This window comes from Stegostoma tigrinum, chromosome 3, assembly GCF_030684315.1.
Source record: "Stegostoma tigrinum isolate sSteTig4 chromosome 3, sSteTig4.hap1, whole genome shotgun sequence".
NCBI classification, from domain to species: Eukaryota; Metazoa; Chordata; class Chondrichthyes; order Orectolobiformes; family Stegostomatidae; genus Stegostoma; species Stegostoma tigrinum.
Window position 1 is genome coordinate 6,024,102 of NC_081356.1, and position 24,135 is coordinate 6,048,236.

Genomic DNA, 24,135 nt, shown 5'->3' on the forward strand with positions numbered 1-24,135 from the left:
AAGCTCCAGATTCAAGTCCTTTTTCGGGGTTTGTGGGTGACAGAAGGAGTACTTGAACTGTGTCATTAATGGACTGTCGTCAGCTGAGGACTCCTTCCACAACTCCCCACTATTCCACAAACGGACACAGGTATATCTAAACATAGATTTTTAAACAAATATGTCACTGGATCAAAGCTCAGGAACTCTGTGCCTAATAGCACTAGGGGAGCACTTTTATCACAGTCCAAGAGTAACTAGGAGGTAGATAATAATGTTGGTCCTGGTGGCAATATCCATAATTTCACAAGTTCTTAGATAAAACAAAAAAAAAAAAGAGATAAAAAGACAAAAAGTCTGCAGTTACTTGAACTAAAAACAAAGGACTGGAGAGTCTGGAGCATCTGTGGAGTCAGAAACCAAGTTAATGCTTGGAGTCCAATAATGACTCCTCTTTGGAACTGATTCAACTTCTTTTAACTATCCTCAGTTTATTATTTATTCCAAATAGCTTTGGATATATCTACAGAATTCATTTCTCAACTAATTACAATCATCATATAAATGAGCATAATCTTACCAATATGACAGATTGATGGAGAAGCAGTTCTTGGCCTGGGCTTTGCACTTCTATCAAAGGATGAGCATGATATTGAAGATGAATGCTTTTTCTCACATGGATTTCTGTCACACTAACAAAAACAAAATAAACTTTAAAATTATAATTCTAAAAGCAAAATAGGGTTAGGGTTAGGGTTACACAAACCGGGGAGTCACTTATTCAATTTTCATGCTTTAAGTTAGAGAATCATATGGTTTAGTGAACAGCCAAACGGTGAATTATGAAACAAGATTTTGTCCTGATGTAATGACTGATAATACAATCAGAGTTAGATTTTTGTATGTGGCTAAATTCCTTTAGGTTCAATCTCATTTTCATCACATATCTTCCAGCAGCACAATATTTTATTTGTGGTACTGCCTCTCAAAGCAACAGTTTCAGAAGTTTTATCAGAATCCAGCAATTCTTTTGGCCCAAGGGCCATAATACTTTCATTTACTTTCCAGGGAGATGTGTAAAATAAAAAAATAAAATTCTTGTACATTTGTTCATAACCAACTCTGGGCTTCACACTTTCGAAAGATATCCATACATTACAGGAGGTACAGAGGACACCAGAGATGAGGATTTCAGTTACGTGAAGAGTCTAGAAAATAAATGGATAGAGCAGAGAAAGATGAAAGGTGATTTAGAAGAAGTATTTAAAATTATTAAGTGTTTTGGAGAATAGCTGAGGAAGAAACATCTTCTGGCATAGAACTGTCAGAACCAGAAAGTCAAAGATTTAAAGTACTTGGCATAAAGGTCAGAGGTGACACAGTGAGTCATTATATACAATACACTGCCTGAATGGTTAGTGGAATCAGATTCAAATTAACTTTTAAAATGAAATTGATATGTACTTGAAAGGAAGGAAATTGCAAGGTTATGGAAAAAGGGGCCTGGGAATAGGTCTGGTGGGACTGTCAAAGAGCTGCAAGAGGATAATGGACTGAATTGTCTCTTTCTGTTCTATAAGACTCCCTGGGCAAAAAATCTTGCGGGCTTTAGCACCCGAGCTGACAATGGCACCAAACCGAGGTCCTCAACCCACTTCTTTTTTTGATAGAATCCCTACAGTGTGGAAACAGGCCCTTTGGTCCAACAAGTCCGCACCTGTACCTCAGGGTATCCCATCCAATCCCATCCCCCTATAACCCACTAAATCTACACCCGCCTGAACACTACGGGCAATTTAGCATGGCCAATCAACCTAACCTGCACATCTTTGGGCTGTGGGAGTAAACCGGAGCACACAGTTAATGGGATCCATATCATCGGGAGGCCTCCGAAATGACCAGCTCCATATGCATGGCCTAGCAATCTCAATTCTTTCATTCCAAAACAGAAAACTGACAGCTATTGCCACACAAACATATTTAAGTTCAATTAGGGAGGCCCCCTGGAATGGACAGGGAACTTCGTGGAGACATTACTGGGACTGCAGGGTAGCCTTTCCTTCTGTTCGCCACTTGCCACCATAAGAAAGTCACTGCACAGAACGATTCCATTCAGCCCATCACGTGGCCCCTCAAAAAAAAACTAACTGTCCATTCTAACCTCACCTTCCAGTAGTCAGTCTGTGCCCTTATGGGTGACAGCACTTCAGGTGCACATTGTATTTTGATGACTGATGCAGAAAGAGGCAAAGTGAATTCTTGACATCTTCTAGCTGAAAAAGGTTTTCCTCTTATCGCATCTAATCCCTCTACTAATCACCTTCAATGAAGCCTTGGTGGCCACTGTCTCCCAATTCCTACTCTAAGGAAACTGCCTTCACAAAACTGGTAATCACCTCACACACGCTCCACCAGCAATTTGTAACAAGATCCAAAAATCAGCCAATTTGGGCACCAATTATGAAAATTTCTGCTGCTGACCACCATGCATAGGGTAACTGGATCAATCATGGAAAACAGCCTGCTGGCAGCAGTACGCCACAGAATTTTCCCAACACAAGATCCATTATTTGTTAACCACCTCCAGGCTTTACCCCAGTCTCCTTGGTGTCTGATGAATTCTGCCCCATGTTCAAGTACTGAGAGAATATACTTGCATGAAGTCTGATTAACTCTAAACCTCCATACAAAACAATTTATTTAATGTTTGCAGTCATCTTGTATACTTGCACTGTGTGCAATCTAAATGTCTTGATATTTAGTTGAGTATTTGGAATACCCTAGATGTTAATTACTGTAAATGATGTGAAATATGGAACTGACAACAACTGGATGTAGATGTACTACCAAGAAGTACTGCTGAGCGAAGTTTGGACAGCCTGGCTTTAAGTAAAACTTCAACAGGATTGACATATTTCAAAGCTATGTCACACATAGGTGTGCCTTGAGCTGAGCATCTCCGTTACTGAATGGACATATACTCCATTGGAAGAATATTTTGTCCAGGGTCAAGAAACTTGAGTGAAGACAGTTTCTGGATTCTGACCACATTCTGGGAGGTAAGCAATCAGGGGTGGGTGATTATTGCAGAAACAAGCTGCTCATTGAGGGTGGGTTTGGCAGCCAATTTATGGATGTGGATAGAGATGGGACATTGCAATGTAATCCTATTTAAAGGCATTACACTAGCCATTACCATTGGCATTGTTTGCTGGAAAGATGCAAGTATTTGGTGGGAGGAAACAGAGGCCTGGCATCCAGGGCATGGCAGCCTCTTCATTTTTCAATACTGACCACAAAACTCTCCTGGAGACTAAGAGTAAGAAAAAGAAGGTTTCTAATCTTACAGGCTGGAAGAGGGAGGCCACGATACTGAACAAAGGTCTAGGCTGGAGGTATGGTTGCAGGGGAGCATTAATCAAGGCACCACTGCATCCAATCTAACATTTCTGTACTGTTGGCATGACAGTCATTGCTACTAGGGGTGGCTTGGATTATCTGTATGCATGTATGCTGTTAGCGCAGCTATTCCAAGTACTACTGTACATGACTTTCCACAAAGTGAGCCAATCAATGAAGGATCTCATTCATTTAGAACTCTGAACAACATTGGTGCACATGGGATGAATTAACCTCTCCATTCTCAAGCCATGACCCAGCACTACCTCCGGAAACGCTGATAGGTGTGAGCAAATCTGTTGCTGGTGGCCAAAGTAAACAAATCTTTTAAGTGCCTTCCAAAGCCTACATTCATGTACATCTTGAACATTAGTGTGGCATTTTCCTAGTTAATCAATTGTGCCAAAATATTAAGAATGCTTGCCAATTATGCCCCAAACAATATACCCTTCCAGCCAAGGTTTCAGGCAGTGAGGAGGGTGAAGATATTACCTCACATCAACGTTGTTGTCAACATCATTGGCCCACGTTCAACAAAGCCCAGTGACAGAGGTTGCCTCTGCACTGACACAGCCTCTGGAAATATGCCCTTCAGCACCTGCATGAAGACGGTGCCTGCTGCTGTATTTCAGCTGCAAGTTGACAGAAAGGAGGCAGCCACCTCCACTTCATCCAGAAACGGCTGACAGCTGAGGGCACACTGCTGGGCATAGCACAGAGTGGTTCATTGGGTTAATTCATTTCTAAATGTGCACTTTATAACTTTTGAAAGAAATTATAAATGGAGGCTCATGACTCTGGATGTCTGAGATTCTGTTTGTCAAAGATGAGACTGGAAACGCAGGAGGAGATTGGGACTGGGAAACAAAGGTTTTTAAAAGGAGAAACAATGCATGCGCATCATTGTTTGTCAGGCAATTGACCCATTCAAGACTGTCTTTTCAATGGAAACTGAAACCAAAAAAAATGCTGGAGATCAGTGGGTCAGGCGGCATCCGTGGAGGGAAGGCAAACTAACGTTTTGTGTCTACTTTAGCTCTGACGAAGAGTCATCTCAAGTGTGGAGGGGCAGCATTTATACCATAGTGGGAGGGGGTAGGTTGGAGTGGAAATGGATTGGAGGTTTGGTTTCAATGGAAATATTTTCACAAGTGGCTCAATCTGAGTTCCAAATCATGCCACCCATCTGGATCAGAAGACTCCAGGCATCAAAAGCATCCTGATAAGCCCTGTACCAGCTACACCCATCTTTCTTTGCAGTGAGGGCATCTCAGCATTTTCCATTTTTCTTATTTTCTCTTCCTCTTTTTCCACATCCTGCTCCTCCTGATGTCCCAATGCATTACGTCACTCTGGGCCCTCATCTTTGAGGTACACACCTCTCAGGGAAGTCATTTTATAGGGAGCATAGTAGACCATCACAACGCACAAGACCTTGCAGGAGCATACCGTAGGGAGTCATCAACCAATTCAGGCACTGGAGCCGCAACTTCAGAAGCCTGACGGCCTGTTGGATGGCGGTCTTTGTGAGCAGTTTTAGTTGTAACTGCCATGTGGGGGTCCACCTTGGGGCAATATAATCAAAAGAGTAACCATCTCCTCGAGGGACAACTGTCACTTTCTAGGATTCATCTCAAGAAATTTGAGAAGGAGAGAATGAAGAGCTGCCTACCTTGGACTTTTGGAAATGAAGGAATATGAAAGCTGCCAAGAATGTGAGCATGTACTAGGAGGAAGTCCTTGTTGTAGATGTGGACAACTGAACATTGAGGGAATGGAAACTTGTCCTAAGGATGACCAATTGAAAGCTGGAGATCTCAGAGTACAAAGCCAGTTTCACAAATCAATAGCCTAAGAGAGAGGCAGATGTAGCCTAGAAGAGGGAGATAAAGAGGAGGATGATAATAAAATGTGAGGCTGGATGAACACAGCAGGCCCAGCAGCATCCCAGGAGCACAAAAGCTGACGTTTCGGGCCTAGACCCTTCATCAGAGAGGGGGATGGAGTGAGGGTTCTGGAATAAATAGGGAGAGAGGGGGAGGCGGACCGAAGATGGAGAGAAAAGAAGATAGGTGGAGAGGAGAGTATAGGTGGGGAGGTAGGGAGGGGATAGGTCAGTCCAGGGAAGACGGACAGGTCAAGGAGGTGGGATGAGGTTAGTAGGTAGGAGATGAAGGTGCGGCTTGGGGTGGGAGGAAGGGATGGGCGAGGGGAAGAACAGGTTAGGGAGGCAGAGACAGGTTGGACTGGTTTTGGGATGCAGTGGGTGGAGGGAAAGAGCTGGGCTGGTTGTGTGGTGCAGTGGGGGGAGGGGACGAACTGGGCTGGTTTTGGGATGTGGTGGGGGAAGCGGTGATGTCCATTTCAAGCCCACCGACTCCCACAGCAAAGCCTTCCGCCATCGCATCCCAAAACCAGCCCAGTTCGTCCTCTCCCCCCACTGCACCACACAACCAGCCCAGCTCTTCCCCTCCATCCACTGCATCCCAAAACCAGTCCAACCTGTCTCTGCCTCCCTAACCTGTTCTTCCTCTCACCCGTCCCTTCGTCCCACCCCAAGCCGCACCTCCATTTCCTACCTACTAACCTAATCCCACCTCCTTGACCTGTCCGTCTTCCCTGGACTGACCTATCCCCTCCCTACCTATACTCTCTCCACCTATCTTCTTTTCTCTCCATCTTCGGTCCGCCTCCCCCTCTCTCCCTATTTATTCCAGAACCCTCACCGATGAAGGGTCTAGGCCCGAAACGTCAGCTTTTGTGCTCCTGGGATGCTGCTGGGCCTGCTGTGTTCATCCAGCCTCACATTTTATTATCTTGGATTCTCCAGCATCGGCAGTTCCCATTATCACTAAAGAGGAGGATGGCCATTTTATTTATAAGGGGTTCCCAATCAGCCGTTGTGATGCAGCAGTGGATGTCAGAGAGTGAGTTCAGAGGGGGAAGGATAGATGATTATGTGGAGACGGCCAGATATATGGTCTGGAAGACGGACAGCTGTGTTCAAGGTGGGAGCTCATCACTAATGTCCCAAAGGGAATTAGATAGGGCAATAGAGCTGACCTTACCCAATCCACAGCCCTTGAAAGAATACAATTTCTTAAAAAAATCCTGCATAACAAAGTCAAATGCATTCCAAGTATGTATAGCATTCAGACTTATTTGGAAAGCTGTGATGACAGCTGAGTGAATCATTTTTTAAGCTTGAATAGAGGTGTACTTTGTTTAGGAATTATCTTTTATTCCTTAGATTCTAATCATAATAACTAATGCATTTTATCTCTAGGTCTTAGAACAATATAAAAAGAATGGATAACATTACACTATGGATACTAATTCATGCACATTTTATTTTTAAGTTATCTTCCTGCCATGTTAAAGGAAGGCATTTACCAGTTTAAAAGAAAACGCCGAGTACCCCTTGAGAATTCTTCAATGTAATTTCAGGGAACATGATTTCTTTATCATGAATAAACTACAAAAGTACTACAAAACTTAGAGATTTTTATAGTGAGAAAGAAACATATGTTATTAAACTTCAATTAGCGCATTCCTAAAGAGCACTTAAACCAATGAATTTAAAGATACTTACAGAGCGATTCGTAAAAGTCCTTCCAAAGGAATCTGACTTGCGTGGGGATGAATGTTGCCCATCATCTAAACACAGCTCAAGTAAACACTTCCTACAGTATGGAGAAAGTGATCGTGATCTGGCTGCTACCGCTGGCTTCTTGCGTTCCTTTTCAGATTTCTTTTCACTGCATGATCTTCCTATCAGGTTAAATGATTTGGCACACCTTGGTCTTCTAAATTGATTCTCCTTTCTTCCACTTTCTGACTGTGTTAAAGAAATAAAGTGTAACGAAACTGTGGCCTTACAATGTGAACAGTTTATTTTGCTTTTTTATTTGGCCGCAAAACGCTCTGGGCTTCCTGTGATTGCGATCCATAACTTCAACCAGACATGTGGCAAAAACCCCATTTGCCTGCATATGCAGAGTTTTACACCACATGTCTGAGTTACAGTGACAACTAATCCAATGAACAGATATCCTATTACAGGGATAATTGTTATAAATTTTCTATATTGTAACATAAACACATTATAATCGACAAGAAATCAGTAAGAATGAAATCAAATACCATTTTATGCAAAATTGATGTTAAAAAATCAGTTTCAAAACATTGATAGTCACAATTTCTTTAATATAGGATCATCTACAATTGGAACATTACTACTATAGACTCACCAGGCATAAACTGGAAGAAATTTTCTTTGGTGATCTGGGGCAGCACTCTGTAATTGTTGTTGTCGTGGAAAACTCCAATTTAGGTGCAATTAACTGGAATGTTGACAGAAACGTTGAATTATCTGTTTAATTGACTGAACTATTCACCTTATTGCAAAATGTTGTACTATTTAATATTGTGTTGCAGTGGGGAGCTGCCGACCCAGAAATGTCTGATCGGTGTTCACAATGTTCAAACTAAATTAGCATGAGATTCATAGACAGAGCAATTTTGAACTTCTGATAAGATGTTGCTAATGGAGACTTGGCAGTGTACGTCTATCAAATTGCAATTGGTTGGACAGTTGGCTTGCAATACAGCGTGATGCCAAGTGTGGGTAGATTCCCCAAATGGCTGAAGTTACCACGAAGTTACTGTTTTGCCCAATGCTGAATCTCAGGTTAAATCGCCACCTCTAGTTTCAGAGCAGGCCACGTGTCTGGTCAGACCATGCTGACCTTACATTTTTTTTTAATCCATCAAATTATAAATTTGTAACACATTGTACTGGTGTTGCTATATGTAAAACATTGTGGTAACTGCTAGGGCTGATATCAACTATTTTACAGAATATAGTGATGATGTCACCTAGCATGGTGAACAGAAACAAGCCAGCTCGGCGAGCAAGTCAACAACCTCTTCCATAACCCAAGCTACAGATCTTTGCCGATACTTTAAGCATTTTGGACACTTGTGGGAAGTTTGTTTGGAATCATACTGGATGGCTTGCCTGCGAGTGTTTATGCGGGACCTGTATGATTTCTAGGACTGTGTTTCATTTAAGCATTTTCAGTGTGTGATGTGTTTTTTTTAAAAAGTGATATGAACGTGGCTGTAGGAAATTCAATTTGCAGTGGAATCTTTAAGGAAAGGGATGAATCTGCCCCCGAGTGAAATGATGCGCAAGCATTCAGAGGAAAAGTCACTCAATCCAAAACATTAACTGTGCTTTCTCTCCACAGATGCTGCCTGACCTGCTCAGCTTTTCCCGCAATTTCTGTTTTTGTCCCAAACTTTCAGGAATTGGCAATTTTCTTTGCAGCAGCCAGAACAATAAGGGCAATAAACATGGGCACTTCATGTCCCTAAAGTTACAGCAACTGATATAATAAAAAGTCACGAACATTGCATTCATCCTTCTGTGACTTTGTTTCACAGGATGTGGATGTCACTGGCTAGGTCAGTATTTGTTACTTATCCCTGGTGACAGTCACAGCGCTGTAGGGCATGGAAACATACCCTTTGGTCCAACTCATCCACGCTGACCAGATATCCTAACTTAACTTAGTCCCATTTATCTACTTGCCCTTCCAAGTCTCTAATCTGCTGGAAATTCTGAGAGGAGTAATGCATTTCTTTGCTCTACAAATGTATCCACCACCTACAATGACCAAGTCAGGAGAAAAACAGAATTGTTTCCGCCTGACTGGATGTGTCTAGGTCCAAACAACACTGAAGCTTGACACCATTAGGGGTGGACCTAAACATCCCTTTATCAATGTGGTTATTTTAAGCATCTGTCAAGTCATTGCAAAGCCATGATTGGTGGGGTGGAACTGGTGGAAGTTTGGGAGGATGAGATGCATATGTAACAAGTAGTTATAACTGCATTGCAATGACTGCAATTATCATCTATTCCTAAAACACAGGTTTGAAAGATACATGAGCCATACTGGGAGTTAAAGTCTGAAAGAATGGTGAATGCTGTAAATCAGGAACAAAAACAGAAGTTGCCCGAAGCTCAGCAGGTCTGGCAGCATCTGTGAAGAAGAAAAAAAAATCAAAGTTAATGCTTAGGATCTGGTGGCCCTTCCTCAGAACTGATGGTATCTGGGAAATCGTTCGTTTATATGCAGAAGATAGGGAGGGAAATCGAAGTGAGAGAATAGCAGTTGGGCAGACAAAAAGAGTTGATTACAATCAGGCTGGGAGGGTGAATAGTTGTTAATGGGGACTGTTAGTGACTAACAACAGGTAATGTGTAATGACAAGACTGTGCGATAACAAGGTCTGGTGTGTGGGGTAGGGGCAGTTAGGACATGGGAGAGTTTAGGCCCTAAAATTATGGAACTTGATACCGAGTCCGGAGGGCTGCAGGGTCCCCAGGCAGAAAATGAGGTGTTGTCCTTCCAGCTTGCGCTGACCTTTGCTGGAACATTGTGGCAAGCCAGAGACAGAGATGTTCGCTAGGGAACAGGGTGGTGTGTTAAAGGGGCAAACAACTTGAAGCTCGGGGTCCTTTATGCAAGCAGAACATAAATGCGAGCAGTCACAAAGTCTATGTTTCATTTCCTCAATGTAGAGGAGACCACATTGAGAACAGTGAATGCAGCAGACTAGATTCTGCGAAGTGCAATTGAAGCGTTGCTTCATCCGGAAGTATATTTGGGATACTGGGGAGGGAGGAAGTAAATGGGCAGGTGTTACACCAGGGAAGGTACCGTGGCACTGTGAGGGGGGGGGGGGGGGGGGGGAGAGAGAAAGAGTGTGGGTAGGGTCCTGGTGGTGAAGGAAGTGTGGACCAGGGTGTCCCGGAGGGAACAGTCCATGCGGATGGCAGACAAGAGAGGGGAGGGGAATGTGTCTGGTGGTGGTATCTCACTGGAAGTCGAGGAAATGACATATGATGATCTTCTGGATGTGGATGCTGGTGGGATAGTAGATAAAGGAGAAAGGAAATGCCATCACTGTAGGAGGGAAGAGAAGGGGTGAGGGCAGAAGTGCAGGAGATGGGTCGGATCTGGTTGAGGGCCCTGTTGACAACAGTACTGGGGAATCCTCGGTTGAAGAAGATAGACATTTCGGAGGCTCCCTTGTCCAAGTTGGCCTCATCTGAACATATACGACTGAGACAGAGGAACTGAGAGAATGGGATGGAGTCTTTACAGGAAGTGGGGTGTGAGGATGTATAGTCCAGGTAGCTGTGGGAGTCAGTGGGTTTATAGTGGATATTAGTGGCCAATCTCTCCCCAGAAATGGAAACAGAGATGTTGAGGAAGGAAAGGGAGGGTCAGAGATAGACAAGATGAAAGTGAGAGCAGGGTGGAAATTGGAAATGTAAAAATCAATGAACATTTCCAATTCTGGGCGAGAGAGGGAAGCAACACTGACGATCTCATCGATATATCGGAGAAAGAGTTATGGGTGGGGGCCAGAATAGGACGAGAACAAGGAACCTTCTACGTACCCCAAGAACAGACAGGCATAACTAGAAGCCGTGTGGGTACCCATGGCCACCCCTCTGACCTAAAGAAAATGACAAGAGTTAAAAGAAAGGTTGTTGAGGAAGAGAACGAGCTCGGCCAAGCAGAGGAGGGTGGTGGGTGGGGACGGTTCAAGTCTTTGCTCCAGAAAGAAGCAGAGAGCCCTAAGACCCTCTTGGTGGGGAATGGACGTGCAAAGGGATTGCACGTCCATGGCAAAGAGGAGGTGGCTAGAATCTGCAAACTGGAAGTTTTAAAATTGGCATAAAGCATCAGAGGAATCACCGATGTACGTGAGTAACAAGTGGACCAGGGGAGAGAAGACTGAGTCAATGTAGGAAGAAAGGAGTTCTGTGGGGCAGGAGCAGGCTGAAACAATGAGTCCGCTTGGAGAATCCAACTTGTGGATTTTTGAAAGGAGGTAAAAGCGAGCTGTGCTGGGCTGGGGGCTATCAAATTGGGAGATTGCCTTTCAAACAGATTAATATTTTGATAATTACAGTCCCCTATATGTTATATATCCAGCACATACATAGTGAAGTGAATAGCCTCCTTATCCGTGCTGGGAAGACAATATAAATGTACACCAGAATGTTTTAATTTAATGCAGCCTCCCATATAACCAAATAGCTGATACTCAGTTTGGATGGTACTCACAGGCCCCAAGGTAAGATTTGTGTGTCTTCAAAGATTCCCATGCCCTTGTTGAAAGTGTGTACTCATTTCTGACAGGTTTAAGCAACACAGTAGATTCATTGTTTTATTCTGATCAGATTATTTAGATTTTGTAGTTTGGATATTAAGTTGATCCACCATTATGGCTGAAAGTCAAAGTTGAAGCCTAGATCGTAGCTATACAAATGATAATCCTTATAATGAAATTACTTAACATTATAAAAGTATAAGATACAATAAAATAAAATCACAAACTAAATCACTAAATTCTGATAATTATCAACTGAAAATGGTATCTTACAAAAGCTGGTGAACATCTTTTCATCAGCACTTCTCTATCCACTCCAGGGTATGACGGTGTTAATTTTGGCTCGGGGAACAAGAAATTCCTAGTACTGTCTTCGTAGTTTGCTAAGATTTCATCCACTATAATCAAATGATGAAAATACGATCAGTCTTTTTACAGAAATCCACCACACTTATTTGCAGGATCCTCTGCCAACGAATGTCCATAAAGGGTCATTAAAATAAAATTTATCAATAGGGTGCACCAGAGAAGTGTTGAATCATTGGAACTTACTCTCAAAGATGTTAGTATCAGCTACTGTGATATGCAATCATAAATGTAATGTAACTGCGTATTCAGAAGTTAAAGGACATGATAAGGAATGCAATTTGGAATTAGGGTGTTTTGCAAAGACTCTGATATACGTAGCCCTGTTATTGCCATTTTCTGCCACTTATTTAAAATCAGATGTAAACAGTTGACAACAATAAGATGGGGGTGAGGGGAGGGTAAGTTCTCACAACACAACGAATACCAGAAATAAATTTTCTGAGAGGTGGAACTGCATAGGTACTATTAATTATTTTTGTATTGTAACAATCATTTTGCATCCTGCTTATGGAAACATGTAAGCTGATCATGGGAGTGTAAGGGATGTGCTGCATTGGTCTCAGAGTGAAATAGAACATCCAAGGAGAAATTGTTACACTGACTGAAGAACTGTACTGTGGGTTGAAAACAGGAAGGTGGGATTGGAAATTAGGACAGAACAGATTTGCTGAAGTCCACACGTGGTTTCTTTAAACTGGGCAAAGTTATCAAAGAAAAGTAGCCTCACTGTGTGGTCATGGAAATGTCTCTTTCACTCAGTCATTGATAAGGTTCTTGGAAATAATATCCCAGAAAACCATCTGCGTTTAGAGAGTTCAGCTTTGAACAGGACGTAAAGTGATGTGATTAAAAACTAATTGTATTGGCCAAATACAGGTATTACTTTATGCCACACAAACACAGCAAGAAATGTAATAAAGAAAACTTTGTAAAGGACTTCAAAAGATCTTGCTGGAAAAGCTCAGCAGGTCTGGCAGCATCTGTAAAGAAAAAAGAATCAGAGTTAATGATCCGGGTCCGGTGACCCTTCCTCAGAACTGTTGAGGCAGGAGCCGGCAGAAACAATGGGTCTGCCCGCACAGTCCTGTTTGTGGATTTTTGGAAGGAGGTAGAAGCGAGCTGTGGGACTATCAGCTTGAATGTCGTGGGGAGCGGGGAGGAGGTCACCAGATGAAAACAAGACCAGTTACGGTAGTAGATACAGAGATAATGGGAACTGCAGATGCTGGAGAATTCCAAGATAATAAAATGTGAGGCTGGATGAACACAGCAGGCCAAGCAGCATCTCAGGAGCACAAAAGCTGACGTTTTGGGCCTAGACCCTTCATCAGAGAGTAGTAGATACAATGGCTTGATGCCTGATGGTAGGGGCACAGTCCAGGGGAAGGTAGGAGGAGGTATTTTAGAGCTGGCACTCGGCCTCTGCAGTGTCGAGGTCAGCATACCAGACTACAACAGCACCACCCTTATCAGCAGGCTTAATATCAAAGTCAGAGTTAGATTTAAGTGCACGGAGTGCAGTCAGTTTGGAGGGAGATAGGTTGGATTTGGTGAAGTTGGGGGTGGTGGGGGGGGGGGCAGAGAAATTGAGGCAACCATTATCACAACATCAGATTGAGTGCAGGTAAAAGGCCAGAGGGAGGGTTTCAGTTGGAGGGAGAATGTTGGACCTAGGCGAAGGGGTCTGTGGGACGGGGAGAGGACTCTTATCCCAAGAAACAGGCATGGAGGCAAACACAGCAGAACAAGAGTTCGACATCATGTCACGCCTGAAATTCGTTAAGGTGGGGATGCAGAGGGATAAAGCTGAGGCCTTTGCTGAGTAGAGAACGTTCAGCAAACATCGGAAAGCAGAACGTTAGGAGGGAAGGTGAACACTCAACAGCTGGTGGGGTTGGGAAGAGGAGATGGAATCAGAGGGAAGGTCCCAGAGGGCCATGGGTATCTAACTTGTTGCATCTTGTGGACCTTGATGTCTGGAAAGGAAAAGAAAAGGTTTCTTGTTAGTATGACAAATGAGCTGCAGCATGAAGTGGAACTGTGGAGTGGTGCAGCCCCGAGCCAGTGTGATGCGATGCTGTTGGAGGCAAAGGTCAAGAGTCTGTTATGTGATGCGGCATGGCACTGAGTGTGGACCTCAGGATGCGGCAAGAGCAGCTGTCCGTGGAACATTGGACATCACGGAGATATCTGTGATCCTGGGAGGATTCACAACAGGAGGGATGATACTTCAGCTGGAACTCACGTAGAGTGATAGATAATAAAATGTGAAGCTGGATGAACACAGCAGGTCAAGCAGCATCTCAGGAGCACAAAAGCTGACATTTTGGGCCTAGACCCTTCATCAGTAGAGTGAGTCTGAGTTGAGGCTGTGGAAACGAGTTTTAATCAAATACTTGGTCAAACACCAGGACTGACAGTGAAATGAATGTCAGTGGACAAGAAGAAAGATCGGAACGGAAATCCTGTTTGAGAGAGGAGCAGAACTTCAAGGTGGGCATGCCTGGAAAGGATGTGGCAGTGAGTTAAATACTAAATAAAAACCCAAGGAACTGCGGATGCTGTCAATCAGGAACAAAAACGGAAGTTGCTGGAATTGTTTAGCAGGTCTGGCAGCATCTTGTGAAGAAAAAATTCAGAGTTAATGTTTCGGGTCCGGTGACCCTGCCTCAGAGCTGTCCTAACATGGGAAAAAAAGGAAAAAAAAAACTTAGCTATTCACCCAATCCATACCGCTCAATTTTATAAACTTCTATAAAGGTCAACCCTCAGTTCTAAGGAAGAGTCACTGGACCTGAATCATTCACTCTGATTTTTCTTCATAGATGCTGCCAGACCTGCTGAGCTTTTCCAGCAACTTCTGTTTTTCTACCAGAAACTGAACTGAACCAGTTAGATGCTGACACAAAGTAAGACATGAGGAACTCTGCCCAATTAACTCACCTCCTATCTCCCCAAAGCCTGTCCACTACTAGGCACAAGTCAGGAGAGTGATGGAATATCCCCACTTGTCTGGATGGGTGCAGCTCCACAACACTCAAGAAACTTGATACCACCCAGGACAAAGCAGCCAGCTTGATTGGTATCCCTATCCGCCACTTTCAACTTTCATTTCTTTCATCACTGATGCACAAAGGCAGCAGTGTGTACCATTCACAAGATGCACTTCTGTAACTAACGCAGTCTACCGTGACAGCACCTTCCACACCCACAACCTCTACTACCGAGAAAGAGAAGGGAAACAAATGCAAGTGTGATTCCCAGAAGTTACTTTAAAGGAGCCATATTGTGATCTGCAGCAGTTCCTGTTGCGGAAAAAAACAACTTTGAATTGGAAGTGTACTCCTGCCGAAAAATCAATTGGATCATTCTGGGCAATAGGATGTGGCTATGATTTCTGAGGTGGGTATGGGCTTTATCTTGTGGCACCCTTTTCTCCAGGCAGGTCAGCAGCACACCCCATCCTCAGTGAGGCTGCTATTCGCAATATCCTTAAGAGGCATTGATTGACTGAGCATGGCCTCGGTAGGGCCAAAGTTCCTAATCAGACAGTAAACATGAAGGCAGCCTGTTGAAAGATCACACTTGCAAATATACAGATGACACAAGCAAGGCCAGGAGCCTCAAACAGTCCAAACACGTAAATTGTTTTTTTTAAAAACATCGAAAAAGCTCTGGCCCATTTGTGAACAAATGAAAGAGTAAAGTGGTGATTAAAGAAAGTAAACATTTTCATTTATAATGTGTGATTTTAACTGATTTCTACCTTGGCTCTGCATTGCTTCAACAACTGCCCGAATCTCAATAACAAAATAAACACATTTTCTGCATTTCAATACAGCAACCAGGTCTGTATGACAGGAGATAAGGTGTAGAGCTGGATGAACAGAGTAGGCCAAATCAGCATCAGAGGAGCAGGAAAGCTGACGTTTTGGGCCCAGACCCTTCTTCATTTTCTGAAGAAGGGTCCAGACCCAAAACGTCAGCCTTTCTGCTCCTCTGATGCTGCTTGGCCTGTTGTGTTCATCCAGCTCTACACTTTATCTCACATTCTCCAGCAATCGGTAGTCCGTGCTATCTCTATATGAAAGGAAATAGCACAAGCAGAGAGTGACTGCTATCCAGCTTTCAGGATCTCTAATGAATGTGTAAGTTCAATGTAAGTAAAAGTAACAAAGCATTAGTGGACATATTTTGCAAACATTTCAAACAGACGACCTATATTTTCCTAATAGTGTACTCAATTTTCAGAATCCAATTTGGTGCCTGATGTAGTTTTGAAATAAAAATCAAGCTTTGTAAACTACAGCCTGAAATTAGTCAATACTAATTTTTAAACAGAAAAAGTGGATCCAACAGGAGGGGCATGTTTTTAGGGTGAGGAGAAGGTTTTTAAAAAAGGACAAGAGGATCAACTTTTTTTACTGACAGAGTGGTTTGTGTGGGGAATGAACTGCCAGATTCCTAGGATAACATGTCCATTCTGGGCCTCCTCCAGTGCCATTATGACATGTCGTCCAAGGAGTGGGAGGAGTAGTTGAAGTGGCTCCCGACTGGGAGGCGCAGTTGTGTGTCGCGAACCGAGCGTAGGTGTTCCACAAAGCAGTCCCCAAGCCTCCACTTGGTCTCCCCAATGTAGAGGAGGTCACATTGGGAACAGCAGACACAATATACCACATTAGCAGATATGCAGGTGAACATCTGTTTAATGTGGAAGGTTTTCTTGGGAGTGGGATGGGAGTGAGGGGGGAGGTGTAGGGGCAGGTGCAGCACCTCCTGCGGTTGCTGGTGGGGCTAATGGCGAGTGGGCAAGGGAGTCAGAGAGTGTGGTCCCTCTGGGAGGCAGATAGAGAGTCTGGATGAAAAACGTCCTTGCTAGTGGGATCACATTGAAGGTGGCAGAAGATAATGCGTTGAATCCAGAGGTTGGTGGAGTGATAAGTGAGGACGAGGGGGTGATTCTGTTTTAGTTGTTATTGCGGGGAGGGGATGTGGGGGCGGCCAGGGAAAGTCACACGAAATGCAAGAGATGCGGTCAAGGGCCACTGTGGAGAGGAAGTTACTGTCTTTGAGAAACTGGGATGTCCGGGAACGGAATGCCTCATCTCGGGGGCAGATGTTGCAGGGGCGAAGGAATTGGGAATAGGGGATGGCATTTTTGCAGGAAGGTGGGCGGGAGGTGGTGAATTCTAGGTAACTGTGGGAGTCAGTAGACTTGAAATAGATATCGGTTTCCAGGTGGCTGCCAAAGATGGAGACAGAGAGGTCAGGAAGGAGAGAGGAGTATCGGAGATGATCCAGGAGAACTTAAGGTTGGGGTAAAACATGGTCGTAAAGCTGATGAACTGTTCGAGCTCCTCGTGGGAGCACAGAGTGGCGCCAACGCAGTCGGTTATCGATATAACAGAGGAAGAGTTGGGGAGTGGGGCCAGTGTAGCTGCGGAAGAGGGACCGTTCCACGTATCCACCTTCATCTGTATTGTTCTATTTGATGCAGAAATCTTTTAATTCTGTAATCATTGCATTCCCATGTTTGCCTACATCAACTTCAAAGACCTTGCCTCTCTGGACCTCGAATTTAGTTCATCTGCTACTGAAATCCACACTGTGCCTTAGAATTGTGACGTGTGGCAATAGCTAATACTTTCCTGACCAGTCATTCATCATCCACCCTCCACAAATTTGAATCTAAGCATAAAAGTTGATGTTAACAACACTGATCAACAATCAATAGAAGGAATCAAAGCTACTGCTGCTATTAATCACTCGCTCAGTTTTGGCTCTGGCAAACCACTTGGCTCGGATTTATTGTACCTGTGTCCAGACATGAATGCAGAACTAGAATGCTGATAAGAGAGTGATGAGATCACCTGCTTCGGACAGCACTAGAACCAACATGGCACCAATGTATCTTAACAAAACCGAGTAAATGGAGCTGAAAAGAGAAAACCGAGAAACTGGAGCCATAGTAAAGAAGCAAATGGCTGTGGTTGTCAGGAACCAATCACTGCAGCCAAAAACATCGCTGTATGAATAACTTCAAAAAGCATTTTTCATGACTGCCACCTTCAGCTCCTGTGCCAGAAATCTCCCCTTCATCATTACTCAAGAAAGTAGTGTTGAAATAAACTACTGGGAGTTCTTTGAGGCAGTAGCATATGTTGTGGGTAAAAGAGGAACTGGTGGGTACACTGAGAACTTCAGAAATAAAAACTGATAAAATGTTACAGAAAAAGTTTATTGTGAAAGTTATAAAGTTCATGGTGTAGGGGCCACATATTTGCATGGATAGCAGAGTTAATAGCTAAAAACAACTGTAGACATAAACAACACAGAGATAGCAAGAACTGCAGATGCTGGAGTCAGAGCTAACACAGTGTGGAGATGGAGGAACACAGGAGGACAGGCAGTCTCAAAAGGAGCAGGAAAGTTGACGTTTCAGGTCGGGACCCTTTTTTAGAAATGGGGAGGAGGAAGCGAGCTGGGAAATAAATAGCGAGAGGAGGGGTAGGCTGAGGAAGGTAGGTGGGATGGTGATAGGTGAGTGCAAGTAGGGAGTGGTGGGGATTGGTCAGTGAGGTGGGTGGGACAGACAGGTGGGCAGACTGTGTCAGGTCAAGGAGGCGGGGATGAGAAGGCGGGTTGGAAATAGGATGAAGGCAGGGGTGGGGAGATTTTAAAACTGGCAAAATCCATGTTTTGGCCATCGGGATGTAGGCTTCCGAGGCAGAATATGAGGTGTTGCTCCTCTAGTTTGCAGGTGATGTCATTGTGACACTGGAGGAGGTCCAGGATGGACATGCCACCCAGGGACTGGGGAGTACTTAAAATGGTTGGTGACTGGAAGATGTTGTTGTTTGTTGTGTACAGACAGAAACTCTCTTGTTCTCACATATCATCCCAACAACGTCTGCTTCCAGTGTATAATTCCCCGTCACTTACAATCCAACCCCACAAACAGATACTTCCTTCTCCATCCTTTTTAGCTTTCATAGGGGCTGCTCTCTCCATGACGCCCTCATTCACTCCACAATCCCACAAACCCACCACACCTGGCACCTTCAACTGCAGGAAGTGCTACACCTGCCCCGACACATTCCCCCCTCACCTTCATTCAAGGCTCAAAAAAAAAACCTCACATCAGACAGGGGTTCACCTGTCTATTGTATCTACATTAGCGAGACCACACATACATTTGGAGACTGCTTCATAGAGCATCTGCGCTCTGTACATGAAAATCAGCAACACTTTCAGTCATCAACCATCTTAACTCCCCCTCCCATTTCCTGGGTGGCAGGTCCATCCTGGCCCTCCAGTGTCACAAATGACACTACCCACAAATTGGAGGAGCAGCAATTCATATTCCGCCTCAGGAGACTACAGCCTGAGGGCCTAACATGGAATTCACCAGTTTTAAAATTTCCCCAACCCCAGCCTCATCCCATTTCCAAACCTCCCTCTCATCCCCACCTCCTTAACCTACTTGTCCATCTTCTCTCCCACCTATCCGCCCCCACTCCCGACCTGCACTCACCTATCACCATCCCACGTACCTTCCCCAGCCCCACCCCTCCTTCCTCTCTCATTTCCCAGCTCGTTCTCCCTCCCCATTTCTGAAGAAGAGTTCTGAATGAAAATGTCAACTTTCCTGCTCCTCTGATGCTGCCTGGCCTGCTGCGTTCCTCCAGCTGCAAGCTGTGTTGTCTGTAGACATAAATGAGTCTTTTTCAGGCTGGTGAGATGTAACAAGTCATGTGCCATTGGGATCAGTACTAGAATCACAGCTGCTCACAATTTATATAAAAAACTTGGATGAAGGGATGGAGGGTATGACTGCCAAATTTGCTATGATACAAAAAAGTAGATAGGAAAGTAAGTTGTGAAGAGGACAGTAGGAAGCTACAAATAGGTTAAGTGAATTGGCAAAAATCTGGCACATGGAGTATTATGTGAGGAAATGTGGAATTCTTTATATTGACAAGAGAAAAAGCAGTATGCTATCTAAATGGTGAATGTTCGCAGAGTGAGATGCAGAATGATCTAACATCTCAGGGTATAAAATCACAAAAAGTTATACTGTATATACAGCAGATAAGTAGGGAAGTTAACTGTATGTTATCATTTACAGTGAAGGAAATTAAACACAATAAAAGGAGGGAGGTCATGCTGCAGTTATACAAGTTACTGGTGAGGCCATGTCCTAGAGTGCTTCATCCAGTATTCAGGAAGGATGTAAACTGCAACTGGAAGCTGGTCAGTGAGAGCTGACAACAGTAACACCTGGAATGGTAGGTTGTCTTCTGAGGAAAGACTGAACAAGCTTAGTGTATACCTGGAGTTTAGAAGAACAAAGGATGACTTGATTGAAACATAAGATCCTAACAGGTCTTGATTGGTTGCATAAAGACAGGGTGTTTCCTCTAAGAGGCAATTCAAGAACTAATTTAAAAATAAAAGGGACACCCATTCAAAAAAAGAAAGAGATAAGGAAATTTTGTTTTTCTCTCAGAGGATCATCAGTCTTTGCAATCGTCTCTTTAAAAAAGTAGTCGCCTTGGATTTTGTTAAAGCAGAAGTAGATAGATTCTGAGGCAGGGTCACCGGACCCAAAATGTTAACTGATTTTTTTTTCTTCACAGATGCTGCCAGACTTACTGAGCTTTTCCAGCAAGTTCTGTTTTTGTTCCGGATTTACAGCATCTGCAGTTCTTTCAATTTTTATTGGATATATTCTTGTTAAGCAGGAGGTGAAGAAATATCAAGATAGGTAGAAATATGAATTTGAGGTTACAATCAGATCAGTGATGATCTTTTTCAATGGTGCAGCAGGCTCGAGGAGCCAAACGGCCTACACATGGTCCCCATTTGTATATTGCCATATGACTTCATGCTCCCAGTATTTCCTTAGTCTTCCCTAACAAGATCGCAAAGAGGAATTCAGATACAAAAGTCTACATTAGGTCACAAAAGTATATGATGACTTTTATACCCGCCAGATCATGTTGTTATACAGTTAGATATTGGACAATATAGGCAAACTTCTCAAATGTAAAAGTCAGTCATTGTGTTGACAGAAGTTAACAGTCAATTGTAATCAGTACAGGACTCACATTCGTAAAACACACACAGTCAGGCATCTCTGTCCAGGAATTACACAAAAATATGACACTGAATAGAACAGAATCATTAATTCAGATCATTTAAATGTCAATGACACCCTTAACACAAGGAACTTAGATACAATCCAACAAAAGGCAAGATAAGAGTGACACCAGGATGTTGTAAATGACAATACTTTAAACAAAAATATGATCATTTAGAATGATGATACCAGAGTATTTCCTTTTGTAATCTGTACATGTGCTTACAGAAATAAATAGATTTACTTGTGCAAATAATTTCAAATATAAGTCATTAGTGATTAACATAACATGCTAGAATAAGTATATAATACAGCCAACAACAATAAAAAAAACTGCAGAAAGAGGAAATCTGAAAGCAAAAACAAACTGATGGAAAAGCTCAGCACGTCTGGCAGCATCTGTGGGGAGAAAGGTGGCTTAAATGTTTTAAGTCTAATGACTCTGCTTCAGAAATAGGTTTGAAGAGGAGTCACAGTTCCGAAGAAGGCCCACTGGACTCGAAATGTTAACTCTGATTTCTCTTCACAGATGCTGTCAGACCTGCTGAGCTTTTCTAGCAATTTCTGTTTTACTTACAAATTCAGCCATTCATGGACAGCATGAAGTGATTTTTAAAATGTTTGTTCACAGGATGTGAGAGCCATTGATATTTATTGTCCATCACAAATTGTCCAGAGGGATTTAAGCCATGTGTAGACCAGACCACATCAGGACAGTAGATTTTGTTTCCTATCAGCTGGGTTTTAGGAAAAATCAATCAACAGAGGTTACATGGTTGCCATTCCGTTAGCTTTGTTGTTGAATTCAAGTTTCATCATCTGTAAGATGAGATTTGAATTAGTCTAGTGGCATTATCATCATGCTACCCCTTCAGAGTGACTGCCCCAATTCTGCCAGCATTTAAGTAGAAACTAAAATAAATTGCATTAAATACTTGGTGGTGATACCTGAAGGACTGTACTGCATCAGTTCAAACTTAGTGGTGTCACCTGAAAGAAAAAGGACAAAACTGAGGTTTTGACACTCAAACAAAGAAAGAAAGAAAGAAACAAATCCTCATAGAAAATTGCAGGATCAGGTCTTCAAATTGCAAAGCTAAAAAGGGCAAACAAAAGCAATTAACCTATTTGTGCTGCATATACACTTTATACAGTACATGGATGACATTATTTTGTGGATTACTGCCACATAAAAACTCTATTTCAACATACAATCCTGAAGTGATGCATGTTTAATTTCTAAACTGAAGAATGATTTCACTGGTGACAATATCCTCCTTATTTTTTGGCTCAAGAGCATCTTCTGAAGTGTCATCTCAATTTTAAAATAATTTAAAACTTGGGTCAAAGTTAATGTGTGCAGAATGAAGTCACGTAGCACCCATGCTGTCTGTATTATGGGCATCATTTGCATCCAAAGTAACATCATATGGGTATGCACGCAGTTCTACTGCAGGCCATGACAGATGCCACTGCCCCTGCTGGGAATTTGTATTGGAACAATGCAGCTTAAGATATTAATCAGAATGGAACTCTGGTGTCATGGTGGCAGCAGCACTTTTTTTACATCAATGCTCCAGCTAATATCCTCACTTAACCTTGTGCAGCATGCATTCAGTATCAGAAGGAGTTCCCCTTAACCAGTGCAATTTAAAGGACTCATCAATTACTTTCAAGTGAATTGTTCAATATTTCTTCAGGTTGTTGCCGAGTTAGAAGAAGCCTTTTGTGGTTTGCACTGCTACTTATAGTCGAAGTCTTCCGAGGTTGGTGTGGCACATAGTGCAAGCGCTGGTTCTAACTTCAAGTTCTGCTCAAAATCATTGTTCCTAGACATGGGTGCATTAGTTACTGTCCAATTTTATCTGCAGACTGACAGAACCAACCAGACAGCAGACTTCTGGGCTTGGTAACGTGCCATTAGACAGAATTAACAAATAACCTCATGGTAATGGAGACTCTAGGTAGCGGTGATCATAACATGACTGATTTTAGCTTGAGCATTCAATTTGAGGGTGAGGATTTAAAGGCTTGTGTTTTGATCTTAAATGAACAGAATTATAAAGGACATGAAGAGCTGATTAAATGTTAACTGGGAAGTTGGGTTAAAAGGGTAGGGCTGTTAAAATGCAGGAGCAGACATGGAAATTGATATTTTGCAACCTGCAAAGAATCTAATGTGAAGGCTGGACCATTTATGGCAAATTAAGTAAGTTAATGAGAATGGCAAATTGAAAGAAATAATATTATTCTGTAAAGGTTAGTGCTAGGTCAGAGGATTGGCATAATTTAAAACCCAACAAAATTAGCAAGAGTTTCACCAAGTATTTTAAAAAAGGAAAGAATGAAAAGAGTGAAACTAAAGCACTTTCCATTTAGACAGGAGGAATAGAAGTGTAGTATAGCTTTAAGTAGAGAGGCTATAAGACTCTGCAATAAGTGGTATCTGGGCTCAGTGGTACATAAATCACAAAATATTGGTATTGAAGTTATGTGGAAAGCAACTAGAATGTTGTCATTTATTGAAACGGGAATGGAATATAAATGCAGATAAACTTTGCTGCAGCAGCACAGGGCATTGGTGAGACCACATTATTAATATATTTTCAATGCCTCCATATAGATTCTTCTGAAAGCTGTCCAGAAGGGAAGGAAAGTCTTTTTTTCTTATGGATGGCAGCAAAAGGCCACACTGTACGTATCACTGTATTCCACATCCATGTGGATAGTGGATAAGGAGAACCACCAATTTGGCTGGGACAACACCAAGATCCTGAGACAAGAAAAGCAGATACAAGCACGAGAATTCCTAGAAGCCTGGTACTCCACAAAGGAAGCCATCAAACACACAGAACTCAACCTCATATACACTGCGCTGCAAAGGAAAACTGGAGTGAGGTAACCCAGCTCAACAGTTTTGAAACCAGGTGGGAAAACACAACAATGCTTCAAATCGGAGGCTGCACCTCCGATGATGTTACCCAGCAAGGTAATGAAATGTCTGTGGAAAAACAACAAACCAGCTCAACGAGCCAACCAACCACAACCGG

The 24,135-nt window shown here is 43.0% G+C and overlaps 1 protein-coding gene across 1 annotated transcript in view; it reads right to left on the reverse strand.

The window, feature by feature from the left end:
- The window catches only part of spata6l (spermatogenesis associated 6-like), a 69,589-nt gene that overhangs the window by 24,323 nt on the left and 21,131 nt on the right, over positions 1–24,135 (reverse strand). Inside the window, exons 5-9 of the mRNA XM_048527892.2 lie at positions 22,034–22,075; positions 11,848–11,972; positions 7,629–7,721; positions 6,971–7,216; positions 560–671 (exon numbers count right to left, since the gene is read on the reverse strand). Of these exons, the coding sequence (XP_048383849.1) occupies positions 560–671; positions 6,971–7,216; positions 7,629–7,721; positions 11,848–11,972; positions 22,034–22,075 (618 nt within the window). The remainder of the gene's footprint in view (positions 1–559; positions 672–6,970; positions 7,217–7,628; positions 7,722–11,847; positions 11,973–22,033; positions 22,076–24,135) is intronic.